At 38.9% G+C, this 18,267-nt stretch overlaps 1 protein-coding gene across 1 annotated transcript in view; it reads left to right on the plus strand.

Moving 5' to 3' along the window:
* Positions 1–6,367: 6,367 nt before the first annotated feature.
* vstm2la (V-set and transmembrane domain containing 2 like a) overlaps positions 6,368–18,267 on the plus strand; it is a 71,784-nt gene continuing 59,884 nt past the window's right edge. Inside the window, exon 1 of the mRNA XM_078236100.1 lies at positions 6,368–6,489. Coding sequence (XP_078092226.1) covers positions 6,414–6,489 — 76 coding nt within the window. The 5' untranslated portion in view covers positions 6,368–6,413. The remainder of the gene's footprint in view (positions 6,490–18,267) is intronic.

Genomic DNA, 18,267 nt, shown 5'->3' on the forward strand with positions numbered 1-18,267 from the left:
CATGTTTAAAAATACTTACACAATGAGACACACGGAGTGAAGGTAGAAGCGAAAATATAAAATAAAACAATCAGCTCAAATTATCTAGAATAATAGAATCCCTACAGTGCAGAAGGAGGCCATTCAGCCCATTGAGCCTGCACTGACAACAATCTCCCTGTAACCCCACATATTTACCCTGCTAATCCCCTTTACACTAAGGGGCAATTTAGCACGGCCAATCAACCTAACACACACATCTTTGAACTGTGGGAGGAAACCGGAGCACCCGAAGGAAACCCACACAGACACAGAGAGAATGTACAAACTCCACACAGACAGTGACCCAAGGCCGGAATTGAACCCGGGTCCCTGATGCTGTGAGGTAGCTGTGCTACCTTGCGTCCTAATTAATATTTTAATGCCCCCTCGTTCCCTCCCCCCCCCCCCCAATATAACATTGTTTTCTCAAGCTCAGTTCTGTCGTTCATCAAATTGTATAAATCACATAGACATTAAGAATCCAACTACAGCTGAATGAACAAGGTGCAGCTTTATCAGGGATTTAACATCACTTTCGGATTTAAGTCCCTTTTTAAGTGCTCCTCCTGGTGGATTGATGAAGAATTTCAGAAATCTAAATGCCACGATGCCTGAGAACAGGAGGTCGGAGTGTAGACTTTGAAAACCTGCCCTGCAATATTGTCAACTTATCTCCAACCCATACCCCACAAGTAACTTACCTCCAACCCACTCCCATGTGTGGCTTCATGCTGAGAGCCCAGGATTGTAGGATAACTCCGACAGTGTTGACGAGGAGCGTGAATAACTTGTATGACAGAAGTAATAGTGCTTGTAATTTGTAATAAGACAATTAGAAATTACAGAGAATGTTATTTTCAATGGCAGGATTGGATAGGGTCTCCCATAAACGGCATGGAGGTAGATTTGGGAAGTCGGATAGAAAGTTTATTGCTGGGGAACTCACAGACTAGTGCATTATCACTTTGTTACCAATAGCTTCTGGTGGTTGTATCTCTGGGTCGCCACCCTGGGTGCTGCCTTTGGCTGGAGATGTCGAGTCACTCAGCACTACCATGGAGTTAAGGGAGTTCTATCATCTTTTTTGGGGGGGGGGGGGGGGCGGTCAGGGGCACGAGCACTGATCACCAGTCACCGCATTTGCTACCCGTTCAGTCAGAGTGTGGCGCACAGTTGAGAGATCTCCCATAACTCAGTGCCATTACTCAGATCGCCTCCATTATCAAACAATGCAACATTATAACAAAGTCTATTGCCAGCACTGTGCTCAGCAATGAACGGCTTCTGCACATGAATTACGAACGCTTTGACCTGTAGGAGATGGAGTTTTTTAAAAAAGTTGCTTGACAAATGGAAGTCGGAGCTTTAAATATCAAATGCAGAGACGTGTTGGCTGCTGCTTAGACCGAGCAATTATCATTGCATATTCTTTATCTTAAAGCGGTGGGAATGCTGCAAATATAATGCTATCTCCACTGTGGCAAGAAATGTTTAGGTCTAACCTACTTTAGATTAGATTCTGCTTGGAGTTTTATTACTTCATTAGCTGTAAAGCGCTTTGGGACGTCCTGCAGTGGTGATAGGCGCTAGATAAATACAAGACTTCCTTTTTAGAGCAGAGGAGGAGATTTAAAATAAAAAAGCAGACGGTGCTGGAAGAGTCAACAACAACGGTGGAGAAAGAGACAAAGTTAACGTTGTATTCACAGAGGGTTTCTCATCCAGTTAAAACTCCACCAGCCGGAAGCTCAGTAACCAGAGGGCACAGGCTTAAGATAGTTGGCAACAAACAAAATGATGAGAAATGTTATTTACACAACAACAGATTATGATTTGGAAAACATTGTGCGAAGAGGCGATGAAAGCAGTAACTTTTAAAAGGCAATTGGTTATATTCTTTGAAAAAAAAATCAAGGTTGTAAAGGAGTGAGTTGTAAAGAGCTGGCACAGGCACAACGGGCCGAATGGTTCCGCGCCTGTGCCGTATGATGTGACGATTCAATGCTGTTAGATCAAATAAAGGGTTCGGCAGCAAGTTTCGGTTTTCTCTGGTGATTAATTGGTAAACGAAGCTCTCACCCTCGCCATTACAGAGCAGTTGTTGCCGTCTTGATGTGGAAAGCAGTTGAGGCGGTGAGGAGCTGGAACCTGGTTACATGGGCGCCGATTGCTCGCTTCTGCTTCGTGTTTCCCTGTCTGTGCTTAACCGGGAAAAGCGACCCCTATTTTCGGGAATCACGCAAGGAACAATCTCTGCTCCAGATCGGAGCTGAATAAAAATAGCACTAGCTTTCCAACTTTATTTCAAGTGTTCATTTAAAAATCATGTATCCACCCACTGCAACATGTAAGGAGAATCCCGAGGAGTGTTAGAAGTGACCATGTTCTGAGAGGTCTATTTTTTTTTAAGATGTATGGAAGCAGCGGTTTGTGAGCTGTAACTTAGTAAACGCAATGACAGCAATGTTCAGTGAAAATACACAGCCGGTTTGTGCTCGATATCCTTCAGTTCAGGATTGGCTCTGACGGAAAGGCGTCCGCGTGAACGCTTTGATCGCTGCATTAGAGGAAGCTCTGGCATTTGGTATCGATCAGCGAGAAAGTGAGAGCCTTCTTCCCGGAATCGAGCTAGCGGCGAGTCTTAACACAGCAGCGATTAGCAACACACTGAATGCTCACCCCACAACGCTGCAATCCTATGACTAAAAACACCCCGATTAAATACAATTCAAAAATGGCACTGCTCACTATGTAATTAAATAGCATGTATGTGTGTGTGTGAGAGAGAGAGAGAGCCTCTATACCTCAGGAACAGCCGCACTGTTTCTGAGATATAAAGAATGGTCCTGTGGTGTCTCCAGTGTTTGCTTGGAGCTGTTCTCCAGGCTGGTGCTGAAAGCAAACTCTTGGACAGGAGATGTCAGATGCCCCTCATTGGGTACGCGCTGCATCTAACAGCTCCGGTGGAGACATTTGCACAGTCGGATCAGAGTTATTTATGTAAGTCTGAAAAGGAGCAGTTGCTGCAAGTGTCAGCGCTGACCTGTGCCTCGCTTGTAAAGTAACAAGGTCTCGAGGTGGTTTCATCGCATTGCGAGCACTTGGCCGACGCCTGTGCTCATTAATATGTAATCACCCTAATTGGTATATGTTATGAACAGAGCCATTATAATTGTTATTGTTAACTCTGATAATCATTCTCATTAAGTTAATTGTAACGTTGATGTGCTCCAAACGAATGAAGATGACATTCTATTGTACCATTACTGGTTTCTGCCCCATACTAAAACGAGTTTAAGAAATATTTAGAGGGTGAATCTAAATACCAGTCGCTTGGTAGTACAATGCTGGAATATTAGTGAAAACAGAGACATGTTGCAGAAGCTTTTTATCTTGCACTCAGGACAAATGCAAAAATGCCAAATTTCAAAGGCTCACAACAATTTATAGTACAGGAGAAAAGGACTGCTGACTGGTTGACATTATCAACTCTGATTGGCCAGGGAATTCACAGTAAGAAGTCTCACAACACCAGGTTAAAGTCCAACAGGTTTATTTGGCAACAAAAGCCACTAGCTTTCGGAACAGGCTGTTCCTTCATCAGGTGGGTGGGAGTTCTGACATCATGGCCAGGGAATTGCCATGGAGAACGCAACAAGGAGCTATAGATTTCCCAATATCCAAAAAGACAGGGTTTTAACATATTCCTTTTCTTTGCAGAGAGGCAGGGTCCTGTTTACGAATGTATGCCAGTTCTAACACACATCAATTAATCATGTTACAAAGCTCTACTGATTATCTTAAATTGGTTGCTAGTGTAGCTATTGGCACACTCAGATTGTTCAGCAAGTGCTGTCTAATTATGGAATCACAACTCAGGAGACCTTTTATTTTGCACGTTGCAAGCACGGGCTGGTTGAATAGTGTCTATCCTCTGCCTATCATGAACAGCTGGAACATGCTGTTTGATCTGATCAGTGAGCCATATGGTCTGCGCGATTGAAATTCATTCAACACGTTGCTCAGCTGTGTGTTAGATAGAATGTCTTTTTGGAATGACTGCAGCATTCTGTTAGTGGAGAATACCACTCCGGTAGCCACTGCATAGTCTCTTTATTCAGCAATCTAAATGGCGTTTACACGTAACAGATTTGATATCACCAAGGGCAGTGATCCAAGCTTATATATGGAGACAAACACCCCACCCCACCATCACACCTCCCGCCAATCCAGCTCCACACCCCCATAGCATACAAGGCTGTGGGCCAAGAGCTGGAAAATTGGATTAGAATGTATAGGTGTTAGATGGCTGGCGCATACACGATGGGCTGAAGGGCCTCGTTTTGTGCTGTAAAACTATATGACTCATCTTCTACCCCCATACACCACCCACCCCCGCCGGCAAATGTTGCTGCCTAGGGTTCTCCTGGCTTAACATCTGAAAGACAGGGCAAATGCACAACAACAAAAAACAGCAAATGGTTACAGAAACTGTAACTCTGAAGGAGGATTCTGCCTCAGAAGTTGACTTTTCTTTCCCTTCTTTATACTGACACTGAGCTGCTGTGGTTTTCGGACAGGCTCTGTTATCATCTGTAAAGGGCGCTGTCCGCCCTCCGCGCCCCGATACCGACTGGGAATCGGTATTTTCCCCTTTGCAGCAAATTTGTCACGAGCCTGCAGCAAAATAAGTTAATACTGAAGTACAGAAAATAAAATCTGATGGTGTCGCAAACCCTCTTCCCCCTCAGGGGATTAATTGAGCTGGAAAATCTATGACCAAAACCTGTGTAAAACTAGAGCAGAAGCAGGGCGATTAATTCATCACTTCTTTTACAGCCAGTCCACTGTTGATGTTCGTCTGAAAATAATATCGTGCCAGCAAGAAACAATTAGGCCAATTTTTGTTCCTGATTTCTATTTTTTTGGACCAGGTAATGAACGTGCATTGTTATTTTCTCCAGTCCTCCATTTTACAGCAAGGACGTTAAATAATACTGGGTTAGAATGCTGATCAAGTGCTGCACTGTCCACCAAGTGGCCTGTTGGGGTGAGTGAGAGGTCCTTTCTTCACCCTCTGTCTCAGGTGACCGTGACATGACACAATTAAGAGTTCTCTTTTTGCCCCAACCAACATTTACCCCTCAACCAGCACCTAAACAAATGTCATTATTACCTGCATGCTGTTTGTAGCACCTTGCCCTGTTTTCTACAGTGAAATTATATTGAGCGGCAAATGGCTTTGGAGAGTCGCCGAGATTGTGAGCCGCACTGTCAAAAAGGCAAGTCTGTAAAATGAAAGATTTTTCTTCAGGGCAAGCAGTGGGTCTGATGTGAATCCATCTTTAAGGGGTCTCCAAACCAAATCACTCTGCACCCAAGCAGACTCTCCCGTTTCCCTAAACTAAACACCTCATCTAATGTCAAGCTGGAGAATTGAAATTTAAGCACTAAGGGTTAGAGCCTCAGGCCAAGGGCAGGGAGATTATTCAGCTGTTTAAGCATTTCACAACACCTACTAAGTCGACAAAGTTTATTTATCAATGTCACAAGTAGACTTACATGAACACTGCAATGAAGTTACTGTGAAAATCTCCTAGTTGCCACACTCTGGCGCCTGTTAAGGTACACTGAGGGAGAATTTAGCATGGCCAATGCACCTAACCAGCACGTCTTTCAGACCGTGGGAGGAAACTGGTGCACCCGGAGGAAACCCACGCAGACACGGGAAGAATATGCAAACTCCACACAGACAATGACCCAAGCCAGGAATTAAACCCAGGTCCCTAAGGCTGCGAGGCAGCAGTGCTAACCACTATGCCACCATCTCAGAACTGGGCAGCTTCCTGACATTTATGGCCAGCTTGTGTGTTGATTCACAGGGTTATGTGAGAAATCAGCCCAGCCAGATCTGCCTCATTTAGCTCCTGTCATTATAAAAAGCAATCTACAACATTATGCACTATCATCAAGTTAGCCAGGATGTCATGGGAGACTGGCTGGCTTGTCAACTTGGAGCTGCCTGAATCTGTACAAGCCTTACTGAGCATGTGACACACAGTAAAGGTCTATGTTAGCAGGGACTGCAATGTTCCACACAAACACACACAACTTCCCTGACTGCTGGCTCCAGAAGTTAAACAAAAAAAGCTCCGGACTGGACCGCTCCGCGCGGTGATCAGGCGCCCCCCCGCGCTCGCAGCATAGCTCTGTTCCCAGCGCCCCTTCCGCCCCGCGGTGTAGTACCCGCAGAGGCAGCAGCTCCGAGAGATCAGCTCGCATCAGATCGGCTGAGCGATCGAGGTGCTTTGAGCGGAAATTTTCTCAGACTCGGGACCGGATTTCTAACACCAGACCCGACTGATGTGAGAAACACAGCGTTTGCAGACAACATGGGGATGTTTGGAGTGACTGTGGGAGCTTTGCATTACCTGGGGCTCTATGTCCAACTCTGTGCTTCTTCACAAGGTGAGAAACAGCACTTGGCTAGTCTGATATTCAATAAGAGCAGCCGGGAAGAATACCTTTGCACTTAGAATTGCCAGGCGCAGGCATCGTGTCTTATTCTTTCATAGTGTTCATTTTTTCCCTCCTCGCCCATTAATGCAAATGAAAGTTTTGACTGTTAGTAATTAATATGCTCATTATGAATTAAAGCAGGCTGCGTGATAAGGTTTGAAGAATATTCTTGTACACGGTTCTGCACTGCACGATTCCATCGGTTTATTTATGTGAAGCAGTGTTTTTTGATTACAAGGTAGGTGAAATCCTGGACTGAGGCTACACCCTACAATTGAAGATATATTATGTTATAATTGATGTCTCCCATCAGACAGGAAACAGAATAATAAAATCAAATGCTGGATTTTATTCGGGATTGAAACTTCCTGCTCCCTTTAGGATTTTAGTACAGGCTGTGGTGAGAGTGGAAACTGGGGAATATATATAATTAATAAATACTCCATTCTTAGCATCCTTGCATGTCTGTATGTTCCCTCTATCCCTTCCTGTTGTACTGGGGTTTCGATGTATTTTGAAACGTAATTAACCCTTTGAAACCCAGTGAAGCGTTTTGTACAATGTCAGAATGATTATACTTCTTGGAGTTTGCAGTAAACGGTGAATGAGCTCAGTACTCTGTTTTGTGTTTTACCATTGTAATGGTTAAACTTTGAAAATATTAATTCAGTAAGCACAAATAAATCCTAATGTATCATTATTTTGGGATACATTAACATTGCACCTATAAGCAGTTTATGTGCAATATATCAGTCATGATTGGCCGGGATCCAATCAAAAGTAACAGTTTGCTTATATCAGGAATTGTCTGGAGTTTTACATTTAGTGTCCATAAATTCAGTTGTAGATTTTTCTTTAAGTTTGTCCCTGAGTTCTCTACGCTTTAGCAGAGTTTAAAGTCCACGTTTTCTTTTCTACTTTCACTACTGAACCTATATTAAATGATTGTGGCTGTGTGCTGGATCATTCAGTTTGACTAATGAATTCAGCAGATGCTAACCTTATCAGTTCTACCTTCACGAGATGCAGTATTGGTGATATTCTTCAGTTAGCAGTAGCCGGGATCATTAAACATCAAACATCAGAACTACTAGAAGCAAGTTTAGAAACATCTATAGAGCTGAGATAAATGTAATTCGGCTAGATCAACACACAAAATTGAATGTTTAATGCAATAGACAGGAGGATCTATTCACAATACTACCCCGACATATATTATCAGCTGTACTAGACCTAGTTCTTGGGGGGGGGACAGGAGGAGAATAACCTTGTAATGTTGCAGCTGTTTCAGATAGATGTGGTAACTTATAACCATTGGAATTGGAGCACGTATTAATATGTGTTTTGTACCATTTTTGTGGAATATTACTCACAATAAAATTGATTTTCGGTAGATAAGCTTTCAAAAGTAACAGAAGCTATACAAGATTTTTCAGGCCACTGTTAGGAACTTTCATGCTTGGCTGAACCAAAAATAGCAATATATAACTGAGAAACACCTGTTCAAAATTATTAAAATGAACACAACTTAAGTTTTCTTAGGAAATTATATATTAAGCTAAAGACTGGTTCAATCAACTTGCACATGGAAATTCAGTATGTGCACTTAAAAGCTGTGTTGTAGTGATATTAATCTGTGAGCTGATGAAGATTGTATGAAAATGTTTAAGTAAACCGTAATGGTTTAGATTAAAGCATCCATTTTAAGTGACAGGTAATGTCAAAGCAAAAAAAAACAAGCTTGCGCACTTAGAATAAGTTAACAATGTGATTAAATAGGCAAATGGGTAAAAGATTCCAGAGCAACAGTGACCTATCAGAACGGTCTTACCTCTCAAAGATAATAAAATAATTAAAGAGACATTGCATTTCACACTACTCCTCACTACTTGTAGATCCGCAACATTTCTTTTATTGTAAAAAGTCAACTGCAAACTGTGTCTACTATTGCTTCCATATTTCATACCCAAATGTTTGCTTTTGTTCAAACCCAATCCATTGTATTGAAGATTAAAATAATAGTTTTGGTTCTTTGAGTTCTGTCTAGTGTGCAGCAAATTCAACTTGCTGGTATCCACTTTGCTGAAGAGGTTCAAAATATTTTTCATCAAAACCATATTACATACAAATATTGTTGTCAATTTTGGACCCCCCTATCGGTAAACCAAAGAAAAGAGATATTCCAGATGGTTTATGGAGTCTTTTAATGGCACACCTTTCCAGAGTTGAAAATTAACATTTTGCCTACCATTTGAACGTAAGAAAATGTCCAACAGAGAGAAAAAGATCCATTGGTCCATACAGCCTGTTCCACGCAGTTGTGATTTCCTATACATCTCAAAAGCATACTTGTTATCCGCTCAGAGGCATGTGTCCAATTGAGAGAAGTGAAAAGCTGGATAACGCAGCAAGTCCGTTGAAATTAGATTTTCAAATTTATACAAATTGAAGGATTATTTTATGTCATTGGGTATTAAAAGTGATAAAAGCTGCATAACCCATTTGCAAATTGATTAGAACATTATTAAAAGCTCTTTCTCTTTTGCCTTGCTTCCATGAACAGCGTATGGTTATAAAGGCTATTGAATCAGGGTAGGCTAAATCCAACCTGCCATAGAAACTTGAGTACGCAAAGCTGTCCAACGCATAATGTTAATTTGTACCAAGGACTTAATTACTCAGGGAAGTTCCACACTTGCTAGACTTGGCCAGAGAGTGCTTGTTGATGACTGACTTGTTGGTTATGCTAGTTGAAAAAAATTGTTTACAGGATTGACAGAAATTTCATTAATTATCTCGATCACCCTAAAAAATACTTTAAAACATAAAAGTGTAAAGGTTCCAGCATGTTTTTCAGTGACAGGGTATGACATTTAGTATTAAAATTCTGTATTACTTTTGAGAGGTAAGATTTAAGCTATTTCACAAAATTGTAAAGCATAATTAAAATCTCCTTTGAAGCCATCTCATGTTCTGCTTTTCCTTTAAATTATTATTGAGACAATAGGGAGACAGGTTGCCGTGTTTAATGGCTAACTGAGTATGTGCCCAGGTGATAAAGGAAGAACAAATGCCCAGACGTAGATACTACAAGCCAAAGCTCAGAGAAATCCAGATTGGAAAAAGACCATTTTAACTAATTGCACTATCGGAGCAGATATTTCATTACAAAATATTTTACTATTTATGAGCATTATAAACCATAGGCCTGTCTCATGCATTTATACATCCATGGCTCAAGATTTAATATAATTTTGTCAAGCTGAGTGATTTTAAACAATTTCATTCTCCCCAGGCACATCAAATATCTTTGCAAAGGTTTGCAAACATTTTTGGGGGATCGAAAACACTTTTTAATGTCATGTTTGAACAGAGTTTCTTCAAAATCAATCATTTTCTAATGCCTCCGCATCCAAAATAAAATAATTGTAAGTTTTTAATGGAAGATATTTTGATGGTATTGTTCTTATCCATTAAAAAAACGCATTAAAATAAGCATAGTGTAAAACTGAATGTAGTGTTGGAGAATTTTTTTGAAAAGGTATTTATAAATATAATGTAGTCAACAAATACTGTAAAGGTCTGTTATTCTGCGGTGAGATGTATTTTATGCTTATATATGATTCAAATAGAAAAGATGATTTGGTGCAGAAGGCATAAAGTGATCTTTTCTTTACATGGAACTCAATCACTCAAACCTGTGATATATTACTGCAACTGAAATATTTAATTTGACGGCCTTAAATATAATGTTTATCAATAGTTTAGCCAACCTTGCACTGAAATATATCACTGGGCTACCTAAATATCACGTGATAAATAGAATTCAAAAAAATCAACACATCTATAGCACAGAATGTTGAATCATGCATCTTAATCATACAACGGCTTGTATTAAAATTGTACCTTCAATTCAGCAAAGCTTTCTGAAGTGCTTTGCAGATATTGAGCAGCAAAAGAGTTAGGATCGGTGATTTTAAGGAAACTTTTTGAAAAAGGAAAGAGAGGCAGCAAAGCAAAGGGGTTAAAGAGTAGTGTTGCAGAATGTGGCACCAAATTGCCAAATGTGCTGGCTGAAGTGTTAAATAGTATATTGTTCGTGGAGCTGTACTAGTTGTGTGTGTTTTAAGCAATTAGATATTGTGGTTTTAAAGTAGAATTCAGGTAATGATTACTTTGTGATTCAAGAACTAAACTGGTAAATGGTGCCCTATTTTCAAGTTTAAATTTAAAGTTTATTTATTAGTGTCACAAGTAGATTCACAATCACACTGGAATGAAGTTACTGTGAAAATCCTCTAGTCACCACACTCCGGCACCTGTTCGGGTACACTGAGAGAGAATTTAGCATGGCCAATGCACCTAACCAGCACGTCTAGGTGTATGTGTGTCTGTGTGTGGGTTAAATGATCCTTTAAAACCGAATTTGTCGTGTAACTGCGAAAGTGCATATTGTATGCTTTTAGACATTTAGAAAACTCGTCATGACCTATGCCAAATGGAGCAGATTAAGTTCTGTTCTTCAAAGCTTAGCAACTGAGCAAAAAAAATTGCTTATATTGGCATGGAATTCATTTCGGCATAGAATAAGGTTGCACACTGTGTTAATTTGGTTTAGTTTAGTCCAAGTCACTTCTGTTTACTGTGGATTCTTTATTCTCAGACTTGCCAAAACGTGTGTTACTTGATGAATAGCTGTCATCACACCTTCAAATGTCAGTCCTTTTTATTTGCAATTTTCTGCAAATATTTGATGAAAATTCTATTTAACCAGTCGCCAAAGAATCACGGAAAGAGGGAAATGCACAAGAAACATTCTATTTCAATGGACTATATCCTGTACATTTTTCGTAAACTGACTTATTCATTTAAATCATATATTTTGGTTACTTGCGTCACATTGAGTAATTTAAAGAATAAATGAAAATTATCAATTAATTAACGTGAGTTGACAAATCATTGCTCCAATCATTCATAAATGCACATAGACATGGCTTAATTTTAACTGAGGGAAGATTTCCAATCTTGCCATTTGCACCAAAATGACAAATAGGGAGTTACAAATTTATTAGGAAAGGAAATATTCCTCTCTGTCCTTTCATAAGTGTATATATAGTTTTCATAGGTACATATATCATGGTAGCACAGTGGTTAACACTGTTGCCTCACAGTGCCAGAGACCCGGGTTCGATTCCTGGCTTGGGTCACTGTCTATGCCGAGTCTGCATGTCCTCCCTATGTCTGCGTGGGTTTCCTCCGGGTGCTCCGGTTTCCTCCCACAGTCCGAAAGGCTTGGGTGTATTGGCCATGCTAAATTCACCTTCAGTGGACCCGAACAGGCGCCAGAATGTGGCGACTAGAGGATTTTCACAGAAACTTCATTTCAGTGTTAATGTAAGCCTGTTTGTGATGCTAATAACATTTTAAAAATCTTACACCACAGCAAATACATTTCCTAATAGGAGCAGACTACTTTTATTCTAAGATTAAAATTTATCCATATCATCTTTTGTAATGTGAAAAGATATTTGTGAACAACGCTTCTGAATTTAAATCTAGGTCACCAGAGGTGAAGGAATAGTGGACTAACTCATTGTGTAATCTAATTCCTATGTTCATCTGATGTATTAACCAAGCAATTTAACCGTATGGCCTTTCCCTCCCTCAGTAGGCAGATAACCAGCACAACACTTATGAATAATTAATAAGTCATCAATGTCTCATCTACTGTGCTCTTAAAGTCTATTCAAGAGAGATGAATAATTAAATTTAGGGTGACTATCCAAGATAGTCCAAAATAGAGCATATTACGAATTAGTTCAAGAGTATAGGATCACTTCATTACCCAAAATAAAGAGAGAGGAATATAAAATGGATGTTGGAATCATGGTTTAGCTATCATAGGAAGAAGCCACGTTATAGAATTTAATAGAATGACATTTTTTTTCTAATTGCTTAACGTTTAGGTCTGAGAGCTTTAACCTCGAGATAACAGAGACTCAAAACAGCTTGCACAACTTATTCAGAAGGATTAAAAAAAAACCTTCATGCTTGTAATAACCCTTAGTGAAAACAAGTGCAATGTAATTTATATCAATTAATTTTAAAACAGTAATTATAGGTGAGGGTTGGAAGTCGGTTACTTAATGGGAAACTGAAGACTACTGCAAATGTTCCAATTGTGAGTCAAAATTTAACAACTCATTTCTACACATGACTTATCAAGTCTTCCTCATGCAAGGATTGCATTCTACATTCAATATTTCCTATTGTGTATCCTCATCGCTGGAGAAGGGGAATTGTACAAAGCTGTGAAGCATTTGTTCCTGTGCTGAACATTATGCAGAGAATTTAAGAACATTTCATCAAAAAGGAGTACAAAATAAACCATCACGATTTATTGTGCCTTGACATTTATCCATAAGCCCCTCAAAGATCGAAATATCACATTTTCAGATTTTTAAACAAACTGATTTAGTGTTAGGAAGGGCGAGCTGAAATTTATTTCAAATGTTCATGTTGTTCTCTTACCCAGCAACAATTAAAACAGACACTAACCTATAGCTTTCTAGAAGCAATATTCAACATGTGGAAATTTTGGCAAAGTTTATCCAATAATTTGCTGGAAAGATAAATTCAGAAGGATCATAAGGTGGTGGATTACAAATAACATTTTGATATTTAATTTACTGTATTGACGTATATACCATTCAGTGTTGCAACATGTAAATTAAAGTAAAAAATAGCATTTATATTTTGTGTTTCATGACCTCAGGAGATCCTAAAGCACTTTATAGTCAAATAACTATTTCAAAAACGCAGTTACTGCGGAAACGCAGGAAATGTGGCAGCCATTTTGTGCACAGCAAGGTCCCATGACCAATCAATGAGATAAAGATCAGATCCGTTTTTGGTGATGCTGTTCAAGTGATTCGTATTGGTCAGCACCTTCCTTAGCCACCTCCAAAATAGTGTCATGGGATATTTTATGTCTACCTGAATGCACAGGCATGGCCTCGGTTAAACCTCATCTGAAAGCTGGCACCCCCTGAGGTGCAGCATTTTCTTGGCACTGCATTTAAGGTCAGCCAAGATGTTGTGCTCAAGTCTCTCGAGTGGGACTTGAACTCACATTCTTCTTGAGATCGTTATTTCACTATAGCACGCTTCTGCCCTCCACATATAAATAAAAAGTAGCCTCGAATAGAATAACCAAATGAAACAAACCCTGACTACAAGATGTATTTTTAATAGCTACAAAGAAACAACACAATATGGAGAGTTGGCTATGACTGTGCAAGTTCATAGGTTATGATCTTTCTAAGTAAATTGCCAATCCAGCTGTGTGAATAGAGATGTGCAGTTAACCACAGAGCTAACCAGTAATAGTAATACAGAATTTAGCAAGTGAATTCTGAAATAATAAAACTCTTCGAAAAGAAAAGTCATGAAGTTTGACATTTTGTACTTTACCATCAACAGGTATCTCTGGTATGTGGCAAATGACTAAACTCTGGGATGTCAAATAACATTTATAATTCTAATTGAATCTATATCTAGCCATCTATATGTTAAATATCTGAAAATTATTTTGAAATTGGCTATATAAGGTTAAAAAAAATAAACCTTGGGCAGGATTTTACGGCCTCACTCGTCCCAAAACTGTAAAATCCCACCCAAGATCAATATTTCAGACCTCTCCATGGTCTGCCCTTACCCGCTCCGATTCCCGTGGCGGGCAGGACGGTAAAATTCGGGCCCATGTGTCTTATGCAATCATCACCTTTTGCAGTCTGGGTAATGAGAAATGACATTCAATGTACATAGATGTATCTATCATAGAAATATCAGCATAGAAGGAGACCATTCAGCCTACCAAATGTGTGTCAGTGCTAGCTCCCAATCTCTATATCCATCAAGATTATCCACTTCCCGTTATTGAAGCTATCTAATCCTATTTTCCTGTTCTTTTCCTACAACTTTAATATATTTCTTCTTCAAGTGTTCTTAAATGTGATTATCACAACTTTAATGGTCAACTGTTCCATATCACAAGAAAAAAATGTTTACGCCCCCGTGTTTCCTGTGGTAATAGCTTCTAGTTGCAAAATCATCTATCAGTACAGATAATCTTTTACTATTAGTACTTTCTAACCGATTCGTCAGTTTGAACGCCTCTGTGAGATTCCTCCTTAACTTGTCTGCTCCAGTGAATACAGCCCTTGTGGCAACATCCTCATACCTCTGATATCTTATCTATAATGGAGCACTCAAAACTGTTTTAAATACTCCAGCTACAGCCTAACCAATGTTATATACAGATCCATTATCACTTTCTTGATTTTGTCTGTACTGTAAAGTAATGTCTTTTGTTTGTTATTTTCCAACTGTAATACCTATTATTCATACAATGTGCTTTTTAAACAAGATCATGCTCTTGTAAGGGAAATGAGATGGATTTGCTGTCTTACCACAGCAGCACTGTTGGAATCAAGGACAGTTACATCAATTTGGTTACCTTGTACTATATATATATATATATTATAATATATATATGTGTATTTATATTTTTTCTTGGAGACAGGCTGGCTTCAAAAACAGGTAACACATCAGTTAACCTATCTTACTCCACATAGGGCAAATCCATGAAATAACTTGATATTGATTGTACCGTTCTTGCCAAAAAGAGGAAGCAGTTTACTATAATATTTCATAGTGTGAGGCAATTTGAAACTAATAAACGTTGGAGATGTGAAAGTAATATTGGCATCTTCATATATATTTATTTGACATGTTTTAAAGTGCACCAGCTTAGGATAGAAATAATTCAATCCCTTTGACTGATATGTAAAATTAAGACTCCCAGATGCTTTATAGCCACCATCTTGTTTGTCCCTAGTTCAAGCTACAAATCTTCAGAAGTGACTTATTGACTTCCAATTCCTCAGTGCTAGTGGAACTATCGTGCAGATGCAGAAAGCCACTAATCAATGTTAGAAATGTGATGGAACAGACTGCCCACAAATCTTTGCCTTCTACCTTCAAGAAAAAGAAAACACAATTACACAAGTCTGGGAGCCTTTTCTTACTTTCCTTATCTTGGGATCAACTAGTGACATGTTGGAAATCCTCTTGCTACATTGACTCAGTTGAACCATGTAGTGATAAAGCTACAATGCTGTTTGATATTATTGTATTGTAACTCTACTATAATGGATGTGTGTGGGCTAGGAGTGGAACACTACTATATGAGAGATCTCCAACAGTGAGATATATGATATAGCGAACAGAGCATAAAAGCATGAGATGGTCAGGAACCATGACGTAGCAGCCTCATAACAGGTGATGTTATAATTCAGGTCTATTAAGCATGGTGTATTACCAGTTTCTGTTTATTCAAATGTATTTATTTATTAACCAGTTTTTTAAAAAAACTTTCTTAGGAAAATATACAAGTGTAGAGTCCCTGTCTGTATTGAAAATATTTTCCAGTTTGTTAACCTTTTCTCAGGAAAGTAGTTATGTCCTATTGCTTGGAATTCCTGCATGCAAGATATTTATTTTCAGTCTAAGTGTTCCCAATTACGATCTGCTCCAAATAAGTTATAATCAATTTTCCACATGCACAATTTATTTTTTACTGAAGGGTAATATTTTAGAATAACATAAATATTAATTTCATGGCAATAAAGGCAAATCTTGAATAAAGCAACTAAAGAGTAATGCACAATAAAAACCTAGATGAGGAGAAATGGAATATCTTTGAAGACATACTGTGAAACCTGCAATATTCCAAGACAGAGGAAGCACAAACAAAACAATGATGACCCTGAATGGATAAATAAGACAAAATAAAGTGAAATAAAAATGAAAAAAAATCTAGATGTAGATATGGACAGAGATGTGAAGGAAACCTCATGGATAAATGTAAACAGGCAAACAAAGGTGTAGAAAAGGAAATAGAAATGAACGTAACAGAAGAGGTCCAATATATCAATGTTTCTAACATTACAGTAAGATGATTATGAAGTAACAAGCCTTTAAGGAGGTGAATGGATTGAAATTGAAGATGAACTCAATATTTAACATACAACTCCCTGGAATTATTATCTTAATTATGAACAAAACCTGGAAGAATTTATATTCTTGTGTCTTGATATTAACACAAATAAGAAGGATCTCTGGAAGGGTTAATAAGCTAGGGAAAATGGTGAAGATTAACCAGAGCACTATTTTAGGTTAATTGGTGACTGTAAAACTAAGGGATATGGGTAGAAACCATGAACAGCCACAGTCTGACTGATATTGGAAAGCCGTTTTTCATACAAGCAATGACAAATTCTGGCAATGGAGTCAAAACCTTGGAATCATTCATGAGGTGTTTAGATGCTAGCGTATTTAACCTTCTATACACTTTTTCAGGGGATGGGGTTAGTTTACTATGTGGGCAAACCATACTATACCATGAAGCTTATTTTAAAAACAGATTACCCAATTATATTTTGTGCTATTTAGTTCAAAATGTGATTGGACTCCACCTGGAGAGCTGTGTTTATATCTTTTGCTTTCTCCCATAATCTTCCATCATGTGAAGCCTCTTGTAGTCAATTTTCCAGAAAGGGATGCTTGATATGTTGCCGGATCACTGTGCAGCAAGGCACTAGCATCTCTCACTGGCCTATTTTTTCCTCCCAATAGCATTTGTTTCCATCTCCTGTTTTGGATAGCTCAGTGGGTTTGTTACAGAAAGACCGCACAAGAGATATTTTCTCAGTCTAGCTCATTTTCTTGCAATGTATGATGGGCAATATTATCAACCTTTCTGCCTTGAATTTATTGACAATGGTTTTTTGTCCTCCAATCATGAACATAGCATGTGAGAGATCTAATACTGCATGAGCTTTATCTTTTGCACTGTCAATATGGATGTGTTAATTGGAATGAAATCCTACTGTAGTTCAATTTTTTTAGTTTGGCAGCTGAAAATTGATTTTATGGATTACCTCACTTTTTAACTTTATTGCTCAAAGGTATTGAGGAGAATGTATCAAATGAAGAGAATAGTGTTGTCTATGCCTTCAGGTATGCCTTAATATTTAATACAGGGGGCAGCCAGGAGGTCGGGGGAAAACGCCATCATTAATGTGGGATCTGTATGGTAGATTGCCTCCCTGTTGCCAGTGTAAGTAACATCACAGAAAAAGTGCAGAAATGTTCTTTGAGGAACAGAGAGGAGAAGGGGCTATGCTGATTATGGTCCATGTCAAAACAAACCACATTGAAAGGAAGAGGGTTGAGTTCCTGTAGTCAAAGTTCAAGGAGTTAGATGGGTGAAGTAGTAGTGAATAGCCACACAGGAAAATGATGTTATTGGCAAGAACTGAGACTTGGCTCAAACAAGGTAAGGTTTTACTGAGATATTCAGTAAAGATAGGGGACAAGACTTTTTTGTTTCATGGAAACATAGAAACTAGAAGCAGGAGTAAACAATTTGGCCCTTCGAGCCTGCTCTGTCATTCAGTATGATCATGGTTGATCCTCCATCTCAATACCATATTCCCATTTTCTCCCCATAATCCTTGATGCCATTAAAATTGAAAAAAAAACAATTTCTTTCTTGAATACATTCAGCGACTTCACCTCCACAGCCTTCTGTGCGAGAGAATTCTATAGGTCCACTACCCTTTGAGTGAAGACATCTTACCTAATCTCAGCCCTAAATGGTCT

This window comes from Mustelus asterias, chromosome 20, assembly GCF_964213995.1.
Source record: "Mustelus asterias chromosome 20, sMusAst1.hap1.1, whole genome shotgun sequence".
NCBI lineage: Eukaryota > Metazoa > Chordata > Chondrichthyes > Carcharhiniformes > Triakidae > Mustelus > Mustelus asterias.